This window comes from Peromyscus leucopus, chromosome 20, assembly GCF_004664715.2.
Source record: "Peromyscus leucopus breed LL Stock chromosome 20, UCI_PerLeu_2.1, whole genome shotgun sequence".
NCBI classification, from domain to species: domain Eukaryota; kingdom Metazoa; phylum Chordata; class Mammalia; order Rodentia; family Cricetidae; genus Peromyscus; species Peromyscus leucopus.
Genome location: NC_051080.1, coordinates 51,753,381 through 51,773,426, shown reverse-complemented (window position 1 = coordinate 51,773,426; position 20,046 = coordinate 51,753,381). Strand labels below are relative to the sequence as shown.

Sequence of the window (20,046 nt, the reverse complement as noted above, 5' to 3'; positions counted from 1 at the left end):
TGCAAAAAGCATTGCCAGTTAGAACCAGTAAACCCAGAATGAAAGGAAACAAGAAGGCTTACCACAATGTTATTTTGGAAAACAAAAAAATTGGAATTAATGAAGATGTACATAAATGATTAAGTATGTTTCAATTGTATTAATAGTGGATAACAGTATTCTAAAAAAAGGAGAGTTTTGTCTGTTGGCACTGATTATCTGGACCATATATCCATAATACATTGTCAAAGAAACAAAAAGTTGCATCATGATGTATTTATTTTAACCATGCTTCAACAAAAGGAAAACACAATAATTATAAACAATATATGCACAAGAGGAATTGATTAAAATGAAAAGATACAAAGCTGTTACCTAATAGAAGTTTTCTTCAAGGTTAGAGCTTGAAAGACATAGGCTTTTAATAGTATTTTCTTTGATATTGTTTTATAATAATTGATTATCATTTTTGAAAAATAACATAGAAAAACAAATATCTTTAAGACGGTGTTTGCCTGCCTCAGTATTGTAGTAATATTCTTATGTGTCTCCTAAATGAATATGCAATAGTATTAATAAAGGCAGCTGTTAATTACTCTTGTAAGACCTTTGCCTTTTAGATTTAAATAGGACTATGCACAACACACCAATACCTCAGGGAAATTAAGCTCATCTGCAGCTGTAAGTGCATAACTGACAGCATAGTCAACTGAACCTCAGAGTGTTTATGAATACTGAAAATGGAATTATGTGTAGGGAAGTCGTCTTTTAGAGGGAAGCCACAAAATATAAAAAGTATTATTGCTCTTTCATATCAAGGAAAGATTATGAGGAGACCAGTCTAGAGAAATAATTTGCATATATAGAGCTTTACTAAATTTTATTTAATAATAACTTATGTTTTGATTTAAAGTATATATATATTTATATATGTCAGGTTACTAAATTGTAATGTGACATTATTTAATATTTTTAAATCTCCGATCCTTGTATGTTTAGTATAAATGAATGGCTACAAAAGATTTCACTGTCATACTATCAGGAGCTAAGTGCTTTAGTGCTGTGTATTTTGAAATAGACTAAGAAAAAAGACAAGAGACATTTAATATATGACAACACATACCTAAGACCTTTGCCCCTTGATTTGGTCCTTCTGGAAAAGCCCATTCTGGGGTAGAATGATTTCCTCGAAGAACAATCTGTAATTCTCCTTTAAAAGGGTTATCTTCCCAGCCACCAATTAATCTACCTCCCTGCAGTGAAGCAGAAAATTGTTAGCACTTAAAAAAAATTGAGCAGGAGAAAGAAAATCACCCATAAAAAAGAAGACAGAAGCCTCCCTAATAAATGGAGGAATTTTGTTAGATCAGTCCTGTAGCTGGAAGTGACTTTAGCCTTAGTAACTTTAGTAACCTTAGACTTTAGTAGCCCTTAGCCTTAGAACAGATAATCTAAATGCTTTTCCAAAGTCAAATTCAGTATCTATTTACTGTCAGAATCAGACCTAGAACTAAGATCTCCCACGATCTAAGCTAGTGATGTTTGAACAGACAACACTGTAGTTAGATGCATAGGTTATACACAATATGCTCCTAATATTCTGTCTAAGCCATACCAATCAAGGGCCATCATTGCTAATGATGGCTGTAATCAAAAAAACCTAATGTAAGACTTCATCTACATTAATTATAAACTTTAGCGTTCATACTAAACCCATGAATTGGTATTTTTATTTTTATTTCATAGGTGAGAAAACTGATGCTGAAATGAAAGCAGTCAGACAACTTATCCAACATTACCCAACTAATAAACAGTGAAGTAAGGATACAGATGTGGCGTTATTCCTTAAGGCCATACATCTGTCTATAATCTTATGCTCTATAAAGCATCAAAAGGAGTTTCTGTTCTTTATACTTTCATTAAAAGTCTAGCAAATTCTTTTTAATATAACATTTTTACTAATTCTTTGGGAATTTCACACAATGTTTTGGATCCTATTCACCTCCCATACCTCCCTCTAACTCCTGTTCATCCAGCTCTACTCCTAACCCCTGCTCTCAAATTCATGGTGCCCCCCCATTTTTGTAAATAACCCACCTAAACCAATTTGTGCCCATATATTCATGGGTATGGGGCCATCTACTGGCGCATCTTAATCTGGTTAACAACCCATTTGGGGAGCTCAAAGGCCTAAGGGGTGAACTTACTATTATTATGCAGCTGAATGGACATAGTATCAGACCACTATCTACATTTATATCTCTCTACCCATGGACTGTTAGTTCAGCTCTCAAATCTCATTGGAGAAGTTTGTTTGTGCAATAAATGCTCTTCAAAATAAAGCCTTAATAGCTTTCTTGTTTAGTCATTCCTTTCTCATACATAGCAATAGAACGACAAAACAAGCTGATTAAGCTGTTATAAGGTCAGGACCACCTGAGGTTTATAAAGAAGAATGTGGTGATTGTTCCAAGCAACTGAAGCAGTCCATTGGTTATTCTTGTCTTCATAATCCCATCTATGTCCATTCATTTTTAAGAAATACTGTGAGTTTTCTTACAGCAATAGTGAAAATATTTTCATTTTTCTCTCTAGAACACCTAAGGATTTGTTATTTGTTGGTGTGAACTCATAGTTAAACTTTATATAATACCAAAACAAATGGGGCTGGAGAGATGGCTCAGAGGTTAAGAGCACGCTTGCTTTTCCAAAGGTCCTGAGTTTAATTCCCAGCAACCACATGGTGGCTCACAACCATCTGTAATGAGATCTGGTGCACTCTTCTGGCCTGAGGGGATATGTGCAGACAGAACACTGTATACATAATAAATAAATCTTAAAAAAAAACAAATATTTTAAGTAAAACTGAAACAGGAACAAGCACACACTCAAGTGTATGCTGATATTATCCCAGTAAGGAAGAAGGAAGCATAATTTAAAAGAGAGCAGAAATACATTGGAGGTGTGTGATGCTTGCATTTTCTGGGCTACAACAGCTCTCTCTCTCTTCTCTCCTCTCTCTCTCTCTCTCTCTCTCTCTCTCTCTCTCTCTCTCTCTCTCTCTCTCTCTCTGTGTGTGTGTGTGTGTGTGTTTACACACTAAATACCAATTCCTGAAATTTTCCTGTCAGAAATTAATAAGATTAACAGTATAAATGGTAAGACTTCACTCCTACCTGTATTGATATGTAGGTGGCATTCAAAACAACTCTTCTGTAAGAAGGGGCTGCAGATCCCACCTCAGATCTATCTTCCATTTCTAGAACTCCCCATATAATGAGCTTTTCCATTGGGGGAATATCTATGTCAGCTACAATCCATGAGCCTAAAAAACAATAAGAAACATAATGCGACCCACACCATGAAGCTCATGACAAAACACTGACAAGCTTGCTCTGGAGTCTCGGTTTTGAAGTCCATGATTTCTTTCCACATGATTCCTGTATCTCACGGGATGTATAGGCTTGTTGTTTTGTAGCTGTTGTGAGTGTTTTGAAGCAGTGTTGCTATGTTTCTGAAACTGGCCTTGAATGCCTGTGCTGAAGCAACACTCCTTTCTTGGTCTTGAGTCTCAGGGAAAACAGGCAACGCCACCACACCCAGCTAATGTCATCAGATACAGAAAACCTGAAGATTGTGCTTCGTGCCTGAGGCACTTCTCTTTACAGTTACTCTTCCCCAGCGTGCGGTGCTTAAAGACAAAGACATAACTCCTGGCACATTTGCTCCGCTGCAGCATTAATGTTACCCAAACGCTAACATTTTACTTATGTATAAAACTTGTGTGTTTACCTTCAGGAATGACCACATTTGCTCCTGGGTAGGGTACAGTATAATTGTTCTCTGGGGATGATTGCCAAAAAGATTCATTTGACCATAAACTGAAAAGAAAAGTAATATTTCCATTAATCGGCACCTCTATGCATTTAATGAGCACTTCCTTAAGGTACAGCATTTCATTAGATGTCTTGCAAATGGTAGAATGTGAATTAGATATCTAATAATTTTACTAACTAGCCAAGTTAATATGTATAATTAGTAGTATTCATAAAACATATACAAAGCCGGGCAGTGGTGGCTCATGCCTTTAATCCCAGCACTCGGGAGGCAGAGCCAGGTGGATCTCTGTGAGTTCGAAGCCAGCCTGGACTACCAAGTGAGTCCTAGGAAAGGCTCAAAGCTACACAGAGAAACCCTGTCTCGGAAAAACAAAAACAAAAACAAAAAACCATATACAAACTATGTACTTTTTATTGAAAATATTACTTTTAAAATTTTGAACACTTTTCTTCACATCAAATCCTTACTATGACATATGCCAATTTAACTAAACTAATTTAATTTAATTCAAGATATACAAGTTATTCCATTTTCTTATAAGATTTGGCCATAGGACCTTGAAAATCAGGGCATCCTGTATCTGTTTATGGGCCCCTGGCAAATGGTGCTATTTCACTGAGTACACTTTGAGAACATATTTGGGTTGATTCTGTGAATGGAAGGGAGGGAAGAATGATCTTTTACTTGTCAAGAATAAATTGAGGTTATGTCCTGGGCAGTGACAGTGTAGGGGTTTGGGGTGATAGGTTTGCACCCACAATGAAGGCTACATCAAACTGAAATGAACATGGAAAGCATGCTGGGAAGAAAGGGCCTTGGCCTTTTTGTAATTGTGCCTTCTAGAAACTACTTGCTAATGTGATGATTCATATAGTTAAAAAAAAAGTAGAGACCTGTAATATCTGATAAGATAGAAGGAAAAAATTTTAACTAGAAAAATTAAAATTTGGAACCAATACTTGAAAAAAATTAAAAGTTCTCTTATGAGTTTGACATGATATCCATCAAAATTGACACCGCCCAAGACAACTTGGTAATAGTGAAGACGCTTAGCTTATGATGCTAGACTGGGCATGCCATGAGCCAGTTCAGAGAACTCATCCAACTCTCTTATGTCACTGGACTTCATCATTCCCACTTGTGTAATAAAGGACTTGGGACAGCTCTCACAATCCAAATTAACTTTCTGCTAATATAAGACTGTCAGCAACTTTTGCACCCAATTTTTATGAGCTTTCTCCATTTTTTTTTCATGGGGAGTGGGAGTAGATTATAAAATGAGGAAAGTATGGGTATGGATGTGTTTTGTGAACTAAAAGTCACTGGGCAGGAGGAAGGTAGTTTCATCTCACCCAGGAGAGATTTATAAAAAAGATTGAACAAGAGACATCAAAGCTGTTAGCTGAGAAAGACCTATGTACTTGTAAGTGGCTGGTCGTTTCCTGGGAATTGGTTTTCTTGATGGTGGATGAACAGGAAAGCAGTCTTGGAGAACACAGCAGAAAGCTTGGAAATTAATGATCACATCTTTCACATCAGGATCAAGCGTACCAGGAATGGGCTGGCTCTGAGGAAGGTCACTTCTCCCTGACACTGAAGTAAAATGGCTTAAATGAACATATTAACATAATGATTACAGTACTTAAATCTATACAACGTATAGCATATTTAGCATAGATAGCATTTTGGAACTATCACTCACTCATAAACAGGAAGTAGACATTGAGAAACTTCAACAAAATAGGTATCATTTTGAGAGATGAAATATTGAGGAGAATGAAAATATCTTAATAAAAATGGATGCCTGAAGGGGTGAGAGAGATAGTTCAGCTGTTAAGAACATGGATTACTCTTCCAGACGACCCAGATTTAGTCCCAGAACCCACATGCCAGCTCACAACTGTCTGTAACTACTGTTCTAGGGATCTGATGCCCCTCTCTGGCCTCCATCAGCATAAGGAAACCACATAGAACACATACACACTTGCAAGCAAAGCGTAAAAATAAACATACACACATGCACATAAAATAAAATAAGAGTACTTTAAAATGAGTTTTATTTCATTCTTTTTTTTTTTTTTGCCTTTTGATTTTTGGTTTTTGGAGACAGGATATTTCTGTGTTGCCCAGGCTGTCCTGGAACTCTCTCTGTGGACCAGGATGGCCTCAAACTCAGACTTGCCTGCCTCTGCCTCCTGGGTGCTGGGATTAAAGGCGTGTACCCCCACTGCCTTTTTATTCTTAAATACTTTTATTTTCTAAAACTATTTTTTAATATTAATGGAGCGAATACCAGCTGCCATTATATTAACTACCTCTAATTCTGTGAAATAAAGTAATCAGGACTTTGTGGGATTATACAAGTATTATCTTCAAAACTAAAACACAAGCTTTTAAATTAAAGGCCTTTTCCAACACAAATTTTATATCTAGTATTTTTATTCAAAAATATTTACTAGGTTCTGATAATACAGGGTACTGTATGTCACATATTTCTATTAGAAAATTGTTCTTATCCTTAGGTTAAAAAAAATCACTCTGCGTAGTGAATACATACCCAAGTAATAGAGAGTGCTGGTATTTGCTTCAAGATGCCAGTCTCCATTCTTGCTAGTATTCCAGTTCAATGGGTTTGAGGAGCCATTCCTCATATCAACCACGTTAAACACATCAGGGTTTTGAGTGAAGTTATGTGATATAATGACATAGTCTTCTTCCTAAGATAGTTGCAGAAGAGTGTGGCTTGATTTATCCAGAAATATGTTGCATATTACGACTTAGTTTTAATGTCGTGCACATAGCCCGTGTAGTGTTACAACCACTGGTTTACCTTTCAATTGGCATTTATATGTTTGACTTGTTGCAGGTCTCTGTCAACAATGCTAGCTCCACCATCAAGGAAAGAAGAGGATCTCTCTTCTTTCTCTTTCTTATTTTTTTCTCTCTCTCCATACACATGTACAGGTTCTCCACTCACATGTACACATGGATGTGGATGTTTCACACGCATATGTTTTTAAGGCATGTGCCTTTTCTATGATACCTTAAAATTTAAAAAATAATGCTAGATATGGTTTCTGGGCCACACAAATATGTAGCATCAGTAGAAGAACGTAGGAGGAATCACTTCAAGATGCTGATTGTAATTACTGAGCACTGGAGAACTGAGGTATGGAGTGCCTAATCTTCTCTGCAAACTTTTATTTCTCTTCAAAGATTGTCAATGTTTGGAAATATGATGATAGAGATATGTGGTGGAAATACAAATACTGTATTCTGTAAGTAATTTTCTCTATTGAGTTCATGATACAAATAAACCCTTAACTGATACTTGGGACTCAATAAGTGTAAGTTATTACCACAGTAATAAGGACAAAGGCAGGCAGGCAAAAGCATAATATGGGAACATGCCAAAACCTGCCTCCTTCTTAGATTTAGAGTGAGTGGGTCATACAGGGAGCATCATGAGGCTGTAAAAGATTGATTTGTGAAGTAAGAGCACTCCGTGTTGAGAAATGGCTGACTAAGGTGAATGAAATGGTTCAGTGAATGAGAGTGTTGGGTGTGGAAGCAGGATGACTTGAGCTCCATTCCAAGGCCCCGTATAAAACCCAAGTGTGACTCATGATGCCCGTGTGTAAGCATGCAGACTGAGGACTGATGGGGCTTTCTGGCCTCAGGGCTAGTTCCGCAGGCTAAATAAGATAACCCACCTCAAGGGCGATCACCTATCTCAAGGGAATAAGGTAGAGACCGATAAAGACACAGATGCTCCCATCTGTATACACATATGCACATATACCACACATACATAAACTCACATACATATGCAAACACACCCAAAAAGGGGAAGAAAAAAAAACATGGGTGTGTGAGAATGACAGTGCAGACTGCTGTTTTGTTCTTTGTAGCTTAAATTTAAATAAATACATTTAAATAAATCTCTTTATTTACCTTAAATCCATAAAACGTTGATGTGTATGATATGTTGGTTAAGTGCTCCACACCTTTAAAATACCAGTTAATGTGATTTGCGTTTGGAATCAGAGCCATCCACCCAGACATATGGGTCAGCCGTTTCTTCTGAAAAGGAACGATGCTAGTGCCTGTAGGAGGACATAAAATAAGCAGCAACCATAATCTCCACATTCATGAAATGCCTCTGCTTTTGAACAAGAGAAAAATACAAAATTCTCTTTTCTCGTTGTGCCGGGACAGACAAGGAAGGAAGACGAAAGTAAGTCCGTTCCTGTAATTATCTCTCTGGGGGGATTGTGGAGCCTTGGTGGTCCCTGTGTCCCCCAGGGAGGAGTATGGTTTCTATGAGTCATCCTACTTCTCATTAGCACTTCCTGACTCTGGCTTTCTCTGTCGTTCCTCACTTTACCCTTTCATGACCAGCATGGTCATAGATTTTTAGAAATTATACTAAGGTGATATCTGCTACTATATACTTCATCTAGAAATAAACATTTCTACATGAGGTCTGGGGACAGAAGTCTAATCTAAGTTACTTGAATAATTTAGCACTTCTTTCTTACTTTCTAGACCCTTACCAATTCAAAGAGCAAAAGCCACTTAACTGAGAGGGAAGGAACAGTGGACATTTCAAAACCCCATACTTGTATGACCCTCTATCTAGAAAGGGAACTCTAAAGGTAGGTGATAGATTGAATCTTTACTCAGTCTCAAAGTGAGTCCATCAGTGAAGCACAGGTATTTACCCAGTTTCAAAACGCACAGTAAAATTGGTGTAGAATGTAGAGTTTTGTTTGAAACAAGGGAAGAACTTGGAATTTTTGCAAAGAACTTCTTGAGAGGATCTGATGGGTAAAGGATAACCATATTGCAATGTGTCAGTGTGGATTAGGTACTTTTAGCAGTTAGCATATTGTTGGTATATTCATGTTATAAAAATTTCAAATGGAATAGGCTACTATTGAAATACTTGGTTTTTGTTTCAAATTATCAGTCACCTTATCAAGTTAAATGGGGGTTGGGGTATTTGAAAATACTGAGAACATATTAAAGTGCCATTTTGTAATTATTTACAAAGTGTTAAAGAATAATGTTGAATATTGATAACATAAAAAGACAGGTAAGTATACTTGATTCCTTTCTATAGTCATAATTCCTTATGTGCTTGGAATCGGGATTCACAGGTCAGATTTAGTTATCAAAATGCTGCATCATTTGACTTTACCTAGAAAATGTAAAGAATAACATTTGTAAATATTATAAAGATTTTTGTTTAGAAAATCCTTAATTCTCACAGGCTTTCACTCATTATGAGAATCTTCAGTCTATCATAACAGTATGTGGAAAAGAGAGCTCTTTCATTATAGACAGATATTTATTTTATACAAATAAGATATAATTTATGATGGTTCAACTTAATGAGCTATTTTTAGTCTACATTGGTATGTCATAAAATATCAATAACTTACTATCCAATTGATTACATTAGACATTCAAGCCATTATTATAAAACAGGCTTCGTGTTAGATGACTTTTCTGAACTAGGGGCAAATGCAAGTGTATGAGCATGGATAAAGTAAGCTAGACGGAGGTGTCCTGTTTAGCAAATTATGTGTAGTAGATGCATTTTCAACTTTACTACATTTTCAACTAGGAACAGGTTTATCAGAATACAATCCACTGGAAATCATAGAACATTAGTAACTTCTAAATAGATGGATAAATGGATAGGTATAATAAGAGATAGATAAATGTGAAGATTTGAGTCACTCAAGGTAAGCTAACTAAGGTGTGAGAAAAGATATGCATATAGAAAGGCCCATATTGGCTCAATGATCATGAAAGAGAGAAAAAAAAAACCTTAGTGAGGACTAAGAGAACTAAGAACCATGTCTCTCAGACTATAAACAAGGAGACTGTCCTCCATAGGCTAATGTGTTGAAGGTATAGTCCCCAGGTTGGTGTTATTGAAGAGCAATAGAACTTTGAAAAGGTGCAACCTCATAGGAAGTATTTGGGTCATCAAGAACAGGCCCTCAAAGGGAATGGGAGACAATGATTCAATAACTTTGTTCCACTATGGGTTCCTCACCAGGATGCACTTTCTGGCCTCAGGCTCACAAGCAACTGGGCCTGCTGATCACAGACTGAAACTTCCAAAACTGAGCCAAGATAAATCTTTCTCCATACAAGTGAATTATTTTCTCAGACTTTTGTTATAACGGAAAGATGAGTGACAGCATAACACACTGTAAGGAACTGCAGAGGTCAGTGAAGCAACCAAAGATTTATGACATATGAAAAGCAAGATTATGATCACATCCCCATTTAGCTTTCCTTTTGGCTGAAAAAATTGCATATGGATTGTGAATAATAATAAATTAATACAACCTAGTCGGGTAATGATGCCAAGTACTGCAGGTGTACTAAGGACAGTATTATTACGGCTACAAATCCACAGTCCATGACACTTCATATACATCTATTGACCTAAGAAATGCTCAACACATCCATCTCATTCAGTGAGCATAACAAAAACTTGCCTTCAGACTGATATATCTGTCTTTACTGCATTGCTCCAATGGCTACAGTAACTTTCCTGCTCTATGTCATAATATTGTCTGGTGGTTCCTCAGTCAACAGACTATCATACATCTACTTATTATCCCTCCAGCGCCCACTTTGAGTAGCTGGTCTCCTGCCTGGAATCTGACTCTAAGTGTGCTCTTTGCAATGTTCAGAACACCATGAAGAAGATGATGACAAACACTTAGGAAAACATTGAAATCAGTGTTTTGACTGTTCCAATTCACTTACCAAAAGAGTCTGAGAGAACTACATCTTTTTCAAGTAAAGATACTGGAGTAGGCTTGTTGAATGCTAAACGGTGGAAACTGACTGAGGCATCACAGACAGATCCAGGAAAACCAATGCTCCATGCAGCCTCTTGAGTGCAGTGTGAAGGGTCCAGTAGGGAGCTGTGTGGAATGACAGTGTGCCCTCTGTGCCCTGGGAAAGAAACAGAACCATCATGATTGCAGTTCTATGTAAGAAAATTAATAAAACTGATCTAAACTTTATAGATCCTGTGACCACAATATTACCAGTAAATTCCAGAAACCTTGGTAGTGGTTTCTGTTTTCAAGAGACAAGGATGTATAGGTTTCATGGCAGACTTTTCTGTCAAGGGACTCACCACAAATGTGTTCAAAACACAAGACCTGAAGCGTCCACAAGAGTCAAAGTTAGGGATGGGGAAGTAGCCCAGGTGACTTGATTTAGGATTCACGAAATGATTCGAATCTGAGAAGTCTGCTCATATATCATGTGCTTTTAAACAAATACATAATCAGTTACTAGAGATAGCCCCACATGGCTCCATAATCATTAGAGAGGGAACACACCCTTAGAAAGGACCAAGGGGACTAAGAACCATGCCTCCCAGACACTAAGCAAGATAAGTGATCTCCATAGGCCCATGTGGTAAAGTAACTAATCTTTAAAACCTGCATTAAGTTAGTGGATAAGAGTTATACATAACTATTGACAGAACCACTACAATAGCCTCCCTCCTGAAAGCCACAGTTAGAAAGGGAGACAGAACTTGGACCATGTGAACATTGAAAAGAATGTTATTTAATCTTTTAAGGAGACTTTCAGAACCCAGTCACTACTATCTTTAGGCTTATCTGTCAGTTGATTCTTAAAAAGTATTAGGTAATACACTCACACATACTTCCTATCCTGTTTAGACAGGTCTATCATTACCAATTTGTAAAGATAAAAACCTTTGGAAATCATGATATATATAGAAAATATGACATATTGGGACTTACATTACTTAAAATTATAGAACAAACCCTATGATACATATTGATTTTTCTAGGTTTAACATTTTATTTAATAATTTAGTAAACTTTATTGTAAAAAAAAACTTGCAAATAAAAGTCATCACACACTGACTTTAACCAGATTTAAAGTTCATACATCTCAATAAACTTTGATACAGCTATAGTAGCCACTCTGAAACTATGGAGTTTACATTGAGTTTTATACTTTCATTATCAAATATATTTTTATGTGCTTATTCACCATCAAAAACAAAAAATACATGACAGAGTTAGAACTAGAAAATAACAGCTACATTATATCCTCTTCCATAATTCTTGTCCATTTAACATATTTTTTTTAAAAAAATACAAATTTAGAATTTAAATTAAAAAGGAGTTGACAGCAGGCTGCCACTTCTTTTAAAAAGTATTCTAGTCAGGTTATATTCTGACTGCATGATTTAAAAATGAAGTTTTAATTTATATCTATTTGTATGGAGTGTGGCTGAGTCCAGACTTGGGAATGAAAAATGAAGGCAGATAATGGAGTTCTAGCATTGAAATGGCAGTGAGCAGTGTCCCCACCAATGTTCCATAAAACTGCCATTAATTCATAATCAAACTGCAAATGGAAGAGAAAAGGGACATGTTTGTAGGATGCTTCTGACAGTTAGGATCTTTTTCAAAAAAGAATATTTCATTAGTGCCTAGTGTTTCCTGTAACTTTCAAGTCAATAGCATAGTTTACTGCTGGGCTACAATCTGTGATCCTAGTGAGTCAGCCTTAACCATTCAACTTCACATAAATTAAGTATAGTTCTGATGTATTTTCATCACAGAGTGAAGAATAATATTACCTGTAAGTGAACCGTCAACGTCAATCAGTACTGCTTCATGTTCCCATCGAAAGCCAGCCTTATTTGGTGCATGAAAATACTGGATGTCGACAAACTTTGTACTCCAGCCTCCACATCTGTCATTACAAACTCCAGTGATTGATGTTACTCCCAAAGCCACACAGTCGTGACGGTCAAAATTCATAAAGTGCACAGATGACACAGTCAGGCCTTGACTAAATGGGAGAACCAGGCCTTTTGAAGTGCAAAATTCAGGCCCCATTCCCAGTTCATTAAGATGACCAACAATTTTGGCATTTTTAATCACAGCTCCATTGGCTTCTCCCCATCCCCCAACATAAGAAGCCAGGATCCTCTTGGTCTCGATTCCAGCCTCATAATTATTCACCATCACAAAGTTGTGGAACTGCAGGGCCCCTCCATTGACCCATTCAGCTCCTTTTTGGCAATTCCAGACAGTGAGTGAATTAAAGATAGCAGGCACTGGGACTGTAGAAGTACAAGATCCCGTTTGCATGGGGAAATATTCTTCAAAAATCCACAGTCCAAACCACCCTTGAGAATGAACAGTATTGTTAAAGAATTCTCCAAGAGGAACTCTTTTTTGGCAAATGTTTCGGTCATAGGATGGACCATCAGGGTGGTCATTCATTCTGTACCAAAAGCCAAAGTGAGTGCCACCAGCAGCCACATTGTGTTGTATGGTGTTGTTAGGGTTGGTTACCCAGAATGCAGCTGGAGTCACGTCATCATTCAGTAGACTAGTACTTTGTTGTACAAAGATGGCCAAATTATACTGTAGAATATTGCCATGTTCAATACCATCTTCTATGAAAAATGCTCCTCCTTTTATATCATATATAATATTCCTCTCAACAAGAAGGTGATGTGTATTGTGGATTGTAACAGCTCTGTTGTATGCTTGATGAATGGCACAGCCTCTTACATAAGACTTGAACTGTAAATCTCCAAGTAGGTGCCAGTGTATTGGGTATCGTCCCAAACGGAAAGCTTGGCCAGCATGGAACACCTGTCAGGCCAGAAATCAGAACTGTTCAGAAATTTCCTGTTTCAAAATAACCTCCAACTTCAAACTAAGGTATGCATATATCTATTTTACTATCTTCCACATTATTCATGTCATTACTTGAGAATAGTATTTTATTATAAATATACTCTGTTATATAATACAAAACAATAAGACAATAATTGTTAGGGCATGAATGAATGAGGGAGCACATAAATGGAATAAGCAAACCTATTGTTGCAAGGTATCCTTGCTCTTTACTATGTGCCCAAACCAACCTTTGATTCTTTTGTGTTATACCTCCTCTCTACAACTAAACTTTTGTTTAATAAAATAAAACTCTCTACTACTGAACTTTTTTCTTTAACAAAACAAATTTCTATGTCTTTATTTACCTGATCCTTTGATTTCTGTATATAAGAAACCCTTTGGGATATTTACAGTGCCAAACACTGTATTGTTTTATGTGCAAGGTCACACAGTCTTTACCATAATCATAGGAGGTCACCATGTACTTCATCTCGCAGATGAAGAAACTGTACATAGTCCAAGCGCCTTGTCACATTTGCAAAGCCTGATGCAATCCAAGTGGGAACGAATCCAGATCAGGCACAGTTAGTAACCATTCAGCTCTGTGTCCTTTCAAGTCTGTGATCTAATTCCCTATGATTATTTATCTATATTATCTAATTATCTATGATCTAATATACAAGATGCTGACATGTATGATTTAACATAAGCCAGTTGTCTAAGGAAAGAAATAATCAAAACAGCTATTTATTTTTATTTTCTTTCTATAAAATTAACTATCATTAATATTTAATATACAACTCAATCCTGGAACTCTCAGGCAGTTCATATCTCAGATGTCACATGTGTAATTTATCTTAAGAAAAGACTACGACAAAATGGAAGTATTGACTCTGCCACTATCAATGCTATCTAAGTGTGCCCAAATGGGTTTATGGATTTTGATATTGTGTATTAATCCCTTCCCTACTCTTTTCTTCACTGAGTACTTGATAATAACTGATAAGTCTTGACTATTATTAAATCTGATCATTAAAAAGACATGAAGAAAATTCTGAAATCCATAAAATATTAGAGTTTGAGTAAATAAAGTTAAAGAAGAGTTTGGGTAGGAATTTTAAGTAATCATGGTAAGAAGAGGGCTTTCTTATGAAGTAACATTGAGAAGAAACCCAGTGGAAACAAGAGTGTGGAGTGTGCAAGCTTTGATGAATGAACATTTTAAACTGAACAAAGAACAAGGGCAGTGAACATAGCCAGAAATGTGCTTGACATAGTTACAGAAAGAGGCCCACATGGCTAAGCTGACTTGAACAAGTCACAGGTGACAAAATCATGAACAGCTAGAATTTAGATCCTATGGTTCCCATGAAAAGGAATTGCATTTTATGTTTTAGATGTAATATGAAGCCATTATTAGGTTTTGAATTGTGTATGTAGCCAGATCTGATTTATCCCTTTTAAAAATAAACAAATATTTGGAATGATCAAATAATTGGCCGTATTAAAATTGTTCAATTACTGTCTACTATCATATCAGAAGTAGGGTATGGCAAACAGTAGGAGCTCAATACATATTCACTGTATGACACCTTGGTGATTTAACAATAATGGTCCTTACCTCTACATATTCTATTCTTCCAGTTACCATGTTAGCCCCAGATAAAGGAGCATGCAACATAATACAGCCTCCAAATTGGTCACTTCCTATTTCTTCTCCAAACTTTCCTTGAAGGCATGTCTGTGTAGCAAATTCTCCTTTAAAAATATTTTAATGCATTATTCAAGACCTTACAACAATATTCTTGTTAAAAATTTCCTCATACTTATTTCATATTTCTTCATTTACATATAAATTTAACCTCGTTCTGGAACATAACTATTACATATTCATATCATTTTTTTCTAGATAATAAAGTGCTTGGTCTTATTCATCTTTGCATATTCTAAAGCATCTTTTAGAGATAGTATTAAATAATATTTGAATGGTTGAGTGAATAATGATAATTGTATTTTGTTTATTGTTTCTGAAGCTTCATCTTCAAATTGGGAATTAACATAACACAAAATTATGCTTGTATAGCACTAGATTCTGACAGCCCATTTTTGCATAACAGGAAGTATTCTCATTTTAAACAGCTTGAGACTTACTTTCATATCTACAGCGAGACTTAATGCAGATAAAATGACATCAGGAAATAGGTCATTTAACATAAAATCCAAAGAACTGATGCTTACCTTTGAAGAAAAAGCTATTAACGAACTTCTGTCTGTTATTATATCATCACTTACTAATGACTACAAAAATATTAAGAGATAACTTTATTGTCAAAAGACATTCTGCTTTATAGTATAAACACATCATTAAGATGCATTAATATCCAATAATTCTCTACTGTGTGTACAGGGCCTTTCACTAACTCATTCCCTTGAACTTCATCATAGCTGTTGACTTATTTCTGGCCAATGGCACAGAAACAGAAACAATATACATCACTTCAGAATCTAACCAATTAATTGGTGGCTTGCCTCTTTAGTCATCTCAAGTTTGCTTTTAAGATGATGAAAGCCCATATTGAGACAAAGCCTACATCCGTCTGAATTCTGAAATGATTATAATGAAAAGGAACTCCTGTTGACCCATATTAGACCAGACAGATGGAGCACAAATAAGAAGCATCCTTTGTTACTGAAAACCATGGATATTATGGAGCATAAGTGTAGTTCTATGGCTTGTAACTAGGGATAATTTTGTTTCCAGAGAATACTTTTACAACATCTGGAAACCATTTTTAGCTGACACAGTGATAGGAATGTTACTAATATCTGATTGGTACAGGTCAGACCTATTGTCAAACATCCTACAGTGGACAGGATAGAACCTCATGCAAGGAATGATTCGGCCCAAAATTTCAAAGGCATTGGAGCTGCCCTAGTCTATCTTTAAAAGTTGTAGACCTATATATTTACACCCATATTTCTTTATCTTCTCATATATCCACTTTTCCATCTAGTCAGCACTGTCCATGAACTACTCACTACACTATCTATCTACAATGAAACTACCCTTACATATAATACAGAGTTTGGAAAAGAAGTAAAGAATCGTTAAAAGTTTGCTAAATAAAACACCAAGTACTGTATTCTGCATTTTCTTGGTAAATCTAAGTGATGTAGCTTCTGGATGACATATGACTCTGTAGTCATCAAGACCACATAATAAAGGATCCTGGGAATAGAAACATAATAAGAAATCACAAGACTAGAAAGGGACTTCATCAATGGATTCTAAGCACACTAATTTCTTCAAATTAGAATCAGTAATGATCAAGATACTTTCAAGCCATCAATGTTTCTAAACTTCCATACTTAATGTCTACATGGTATGCTTTAAAGTAGAAAATAGAATAATACACTTCAATATAAACCAACAAGTCTTGAAAATTAACACGATCACTGTCAGATGATGGATGCTAAGTATACCTGTGTCAAATCCATCAGGACACGATGGAATTTTGTCATTCCATTCCACATTATCAGACCCTCTTACTAAGATATTTCTTGTAAGAATTCCAACCTCTGCCCTTGCTTCAAACTCAGTTCCATCGGGGAGTGTGACAGTAATTCCTAAGTGTGTGTAGTTTAGTGGCCTGGTTAGTGTTATGTTCATCCCATCAGCTGATACCGATGCAATGGTCCGTTTCTCATTCTCTCCTTGACTGTGTCTGCAAAATTTTAAGAAAAAAAGTTAGCATACACATTTGCCGTATTTGTTTTAAACATTTGAATACTTTACTCATAAAGTATGGTGCTTTATTTCTTGATTACTTTTTAATCGATGTGACCAATATCTAAGAAGATAAAACTAACTGGAAGGATTTATTTTAAAATATACTTTAAGAGATATAGTCTACCATGTCAGGGAAGGTGGAGGCAGGAGTACAAGGCATCTCATCACATGGCATCCACAACCAGGAAGAAGAGGGCAGGATGGAAATGTCCAGTGCTTCCTCTAACCAGGCTCTACCTCCTAAAGATTCTACAGCCTTCCAAAGCATCCCCAGCTGGGAACCAAGTTTACAAAAACACAAGTCTATAGGGAACATTTTGTATTCAACTCATAGCGCTGAATAACATAATTAAAGCTCCAGTTGATACAAATGAAGTTATGGACTAAATTATAAGAGTCTTGAGCATAGAATACATGCATGTGTATATAAGATATTTATCTGTATTATGCCTGACATTCATTTTTTTATTAATTAATTTTTTTTCATTTATTTTACATCCTGACCAGTTTCCCCTCCCTCCTCTCAAGTAAGGTGCTTTTTAAAAATGTCATGTCATATTCTAAAAAGATATTTGAGAAAAGTATTTTATACTTAGAGTAAGTTTTGTGACTCATTTCAAATTCAAGTGCTAGATTTGTTCAGACTTGACAAAAATAAATAGTCATTTATAGCTTTTCTCAGCATCCTGGAAGACATATATGATGCCTTCCTACAACCACGATCATCCCTGGTCCAAGGTGTCAATTATAGCAATATAGAGAAACGCTCACAAAAGAAAGTCATTAGAAGTTTCTAAGCATGCTGGGCAGTGGTGGCTCACACTTTTAATCCCAGCACTTGGGAGGCAGAGCCAGGTGGATCTCTGTGAGTTCAAGGCCAGCCTGAGCTACAGAGTGAGTTCCAGGAAAAGCGCAAAGCTACACAGAGAAACCCTGTCTCAAAAAACCAAAAAAAAAAAAAAAAAAAAAAGTTTCTAAGTTACTCAGGTGCAGTTTATTCTTCAATTCTATATTCAGTTTATACTCAAAATTCTAGCTACAGTAAATGACTCTTGTTAATTCTATGATGTGTACATTCATATACTTAGTTTTTCAGCAAATTTGGGGGCTAGCTTGCTTTCCAGGCATAGAGATAAACCCTGGAAATAGCAAATAGAAAGGGCCTCTGAGTTTAAGCTAAGGGCACCACGACATTCTTTTACAGTTTCTACAAAGTGTGGTTGGTTCTGTGAACAGGCGAACTTAGGGGAGATGACTGAGCTTTTCTTCTGTTCTTTTTTTTCTTATAATTCTTTCTTAGTTTGAACAACTGGATAAAATTCCAGTGTCATATATAAACTAGATTAAAAATGAACTCTTTCCTCTCTCGCAACCCTTCTAGATTGCTATTATCACCCATACACTTCTCCGTTGGCACTCAGAACAACCATACTGCTGTCCTCTTTGTACCTCTCTGTCCAGTCCTCTGCTCTGGCTGCTGCACATTGAATTATTTTGCATTATTTTGCCTGCTGAGCACTTAACAAAACAAGACAGATGCCACAATCATCTAGATAGGGTAACCAAAGTTAAACTGGAAGCAGGAGAAGCCGACGGCAACAGAAGTTCAAGGGCAGAGCTGAAGGGATTTGATACACAGGAGGAGAGGATCATGAGCACTGGAAGTAAAGGATTAGACTCTGGTACAAGGGGAAGGAGGGCACTTGGCATGACATGGACATGAACATTTTAAACAGTATAATGATTTTGTTTAAGGATAATGAACAAACTAGAAGATATAAAACAAAATTGCTTTCCATGATGGTAGGGTGGCCATAGGAACCTAGAATCCCTAAAGACCCATAAGAAGAGCTGTGGGGACAGAGACAGGGTGAGGTGGAGACTTTAGGATGTTTAAGAGTGAATCAAAATCAGATCTCATAGGTGGAATGTGGAAGCAGTTTAGGCTGTTCTTGAACTGTCTTAGACCAAGAGGCTATAGAAAAGAGAGTGGGTTTTTTTGTTTGTTTTTTAGAGTCTCATCTATCCCAGGTTTACTTTGAACTCACTGTGTAGCTGAGGATACCCTTAAGCATTGCCCTCCTGCTGACCTATTGAGTGCTGGCTTTACAGGCATGTACCACCATGCCCTAGTTTCTATGCTGCTGCAACGTAAAGCCGACTGAGGCTTCGTGCATGCCAGGTAAGCACTCTGACAACCGAGCTATATCCCTAGGAAGTCAGAGATGGCATTTTTAATGTCATATGAACCTAAACTCATTTTTCTTTATTCGGTAGTGACATGTCAAGCTCATGAGGCACTTGCTTTGAGGCACATTTTGCTACTGTGTCTATCACCCCCCCACACACGCATACCCCAACAACCCACACCCCACCCCCGCACTCCCCCCACCCCCCCCACTCCCCCCACCTCCCCACCAGCCCAGTGCTTGGCTGTGAACCTCTGCATCTGGAAAAAAAATGTTTTCTTAACTCTGATTTTATAAATTCTCATATTGTATTTGTAGGGGTGCCCCCAAACAGTTTGACCTTACAGCTGCCATGACAGGCTTAGAGGCTTAGACACAGCTTCTGACAGGTAACATCTGGACCCAGGAAAAGCCTTAAGCTGACCCCACCCAGGGAGGACCTACATCTAAGAGGAAATACCTGACATTCTGAACATTCCCTACACCCCTAGACAAATGTCAGCCAACCAGGGTCCCAAACCCCAGA

General features: G+C 36.8%; 1 protein-coding gene across 1 annotated transcript in view; it reads right to left on the bottom strand.

Moving 5' to 3' along the window:
* The window catches only part of Pkhd1l1 (PKHD1 like 1), a 148,362-nt gene that overhangs the window by 46,389 nt on the left and 81,927 nt on the right, over positions 1–20,046 (bottom strand). The window contains exons 47-56 of the mRNA XM_028867944.2: positions 17,025–17,266; positions 15,163–15,299; positions 12,485–13,514; positions 10,615–10,806; positions 7,774–7,925; positions 6,377–6,536; positions 5,241–5,412; positions 3,772–3,860; positions 3,156–3,304; positions 1,103–1,232 (exon numbers count right to left, since the gene is read on the bottom strand). Coding sequence (XP_028723777.1) covers positions 1,103–1,232; positions 3,156–3,304; positions 3,772–3,860; positions 5,241–5,412; positions 6,377–6,536; positions 7,774–7,925; positions 10,615–10,806; positions 12,485–13,514; positions 15,163–15,299; positions 17,025–17,266 — 2,453 coding nt within the window. The remainder of the gene's footprint in view (positions 1–1,102; positions 1,233–3,155; positions 3,305–3,771; positions 3,861–5,240; positions 5,413–6,376; positions 6,537–7,773; positions 7,926–10,614; positions 10,807–12,484; positions 13,515–15,162; positions 15,300–17,024; positions 17,267–20,046) is intronic.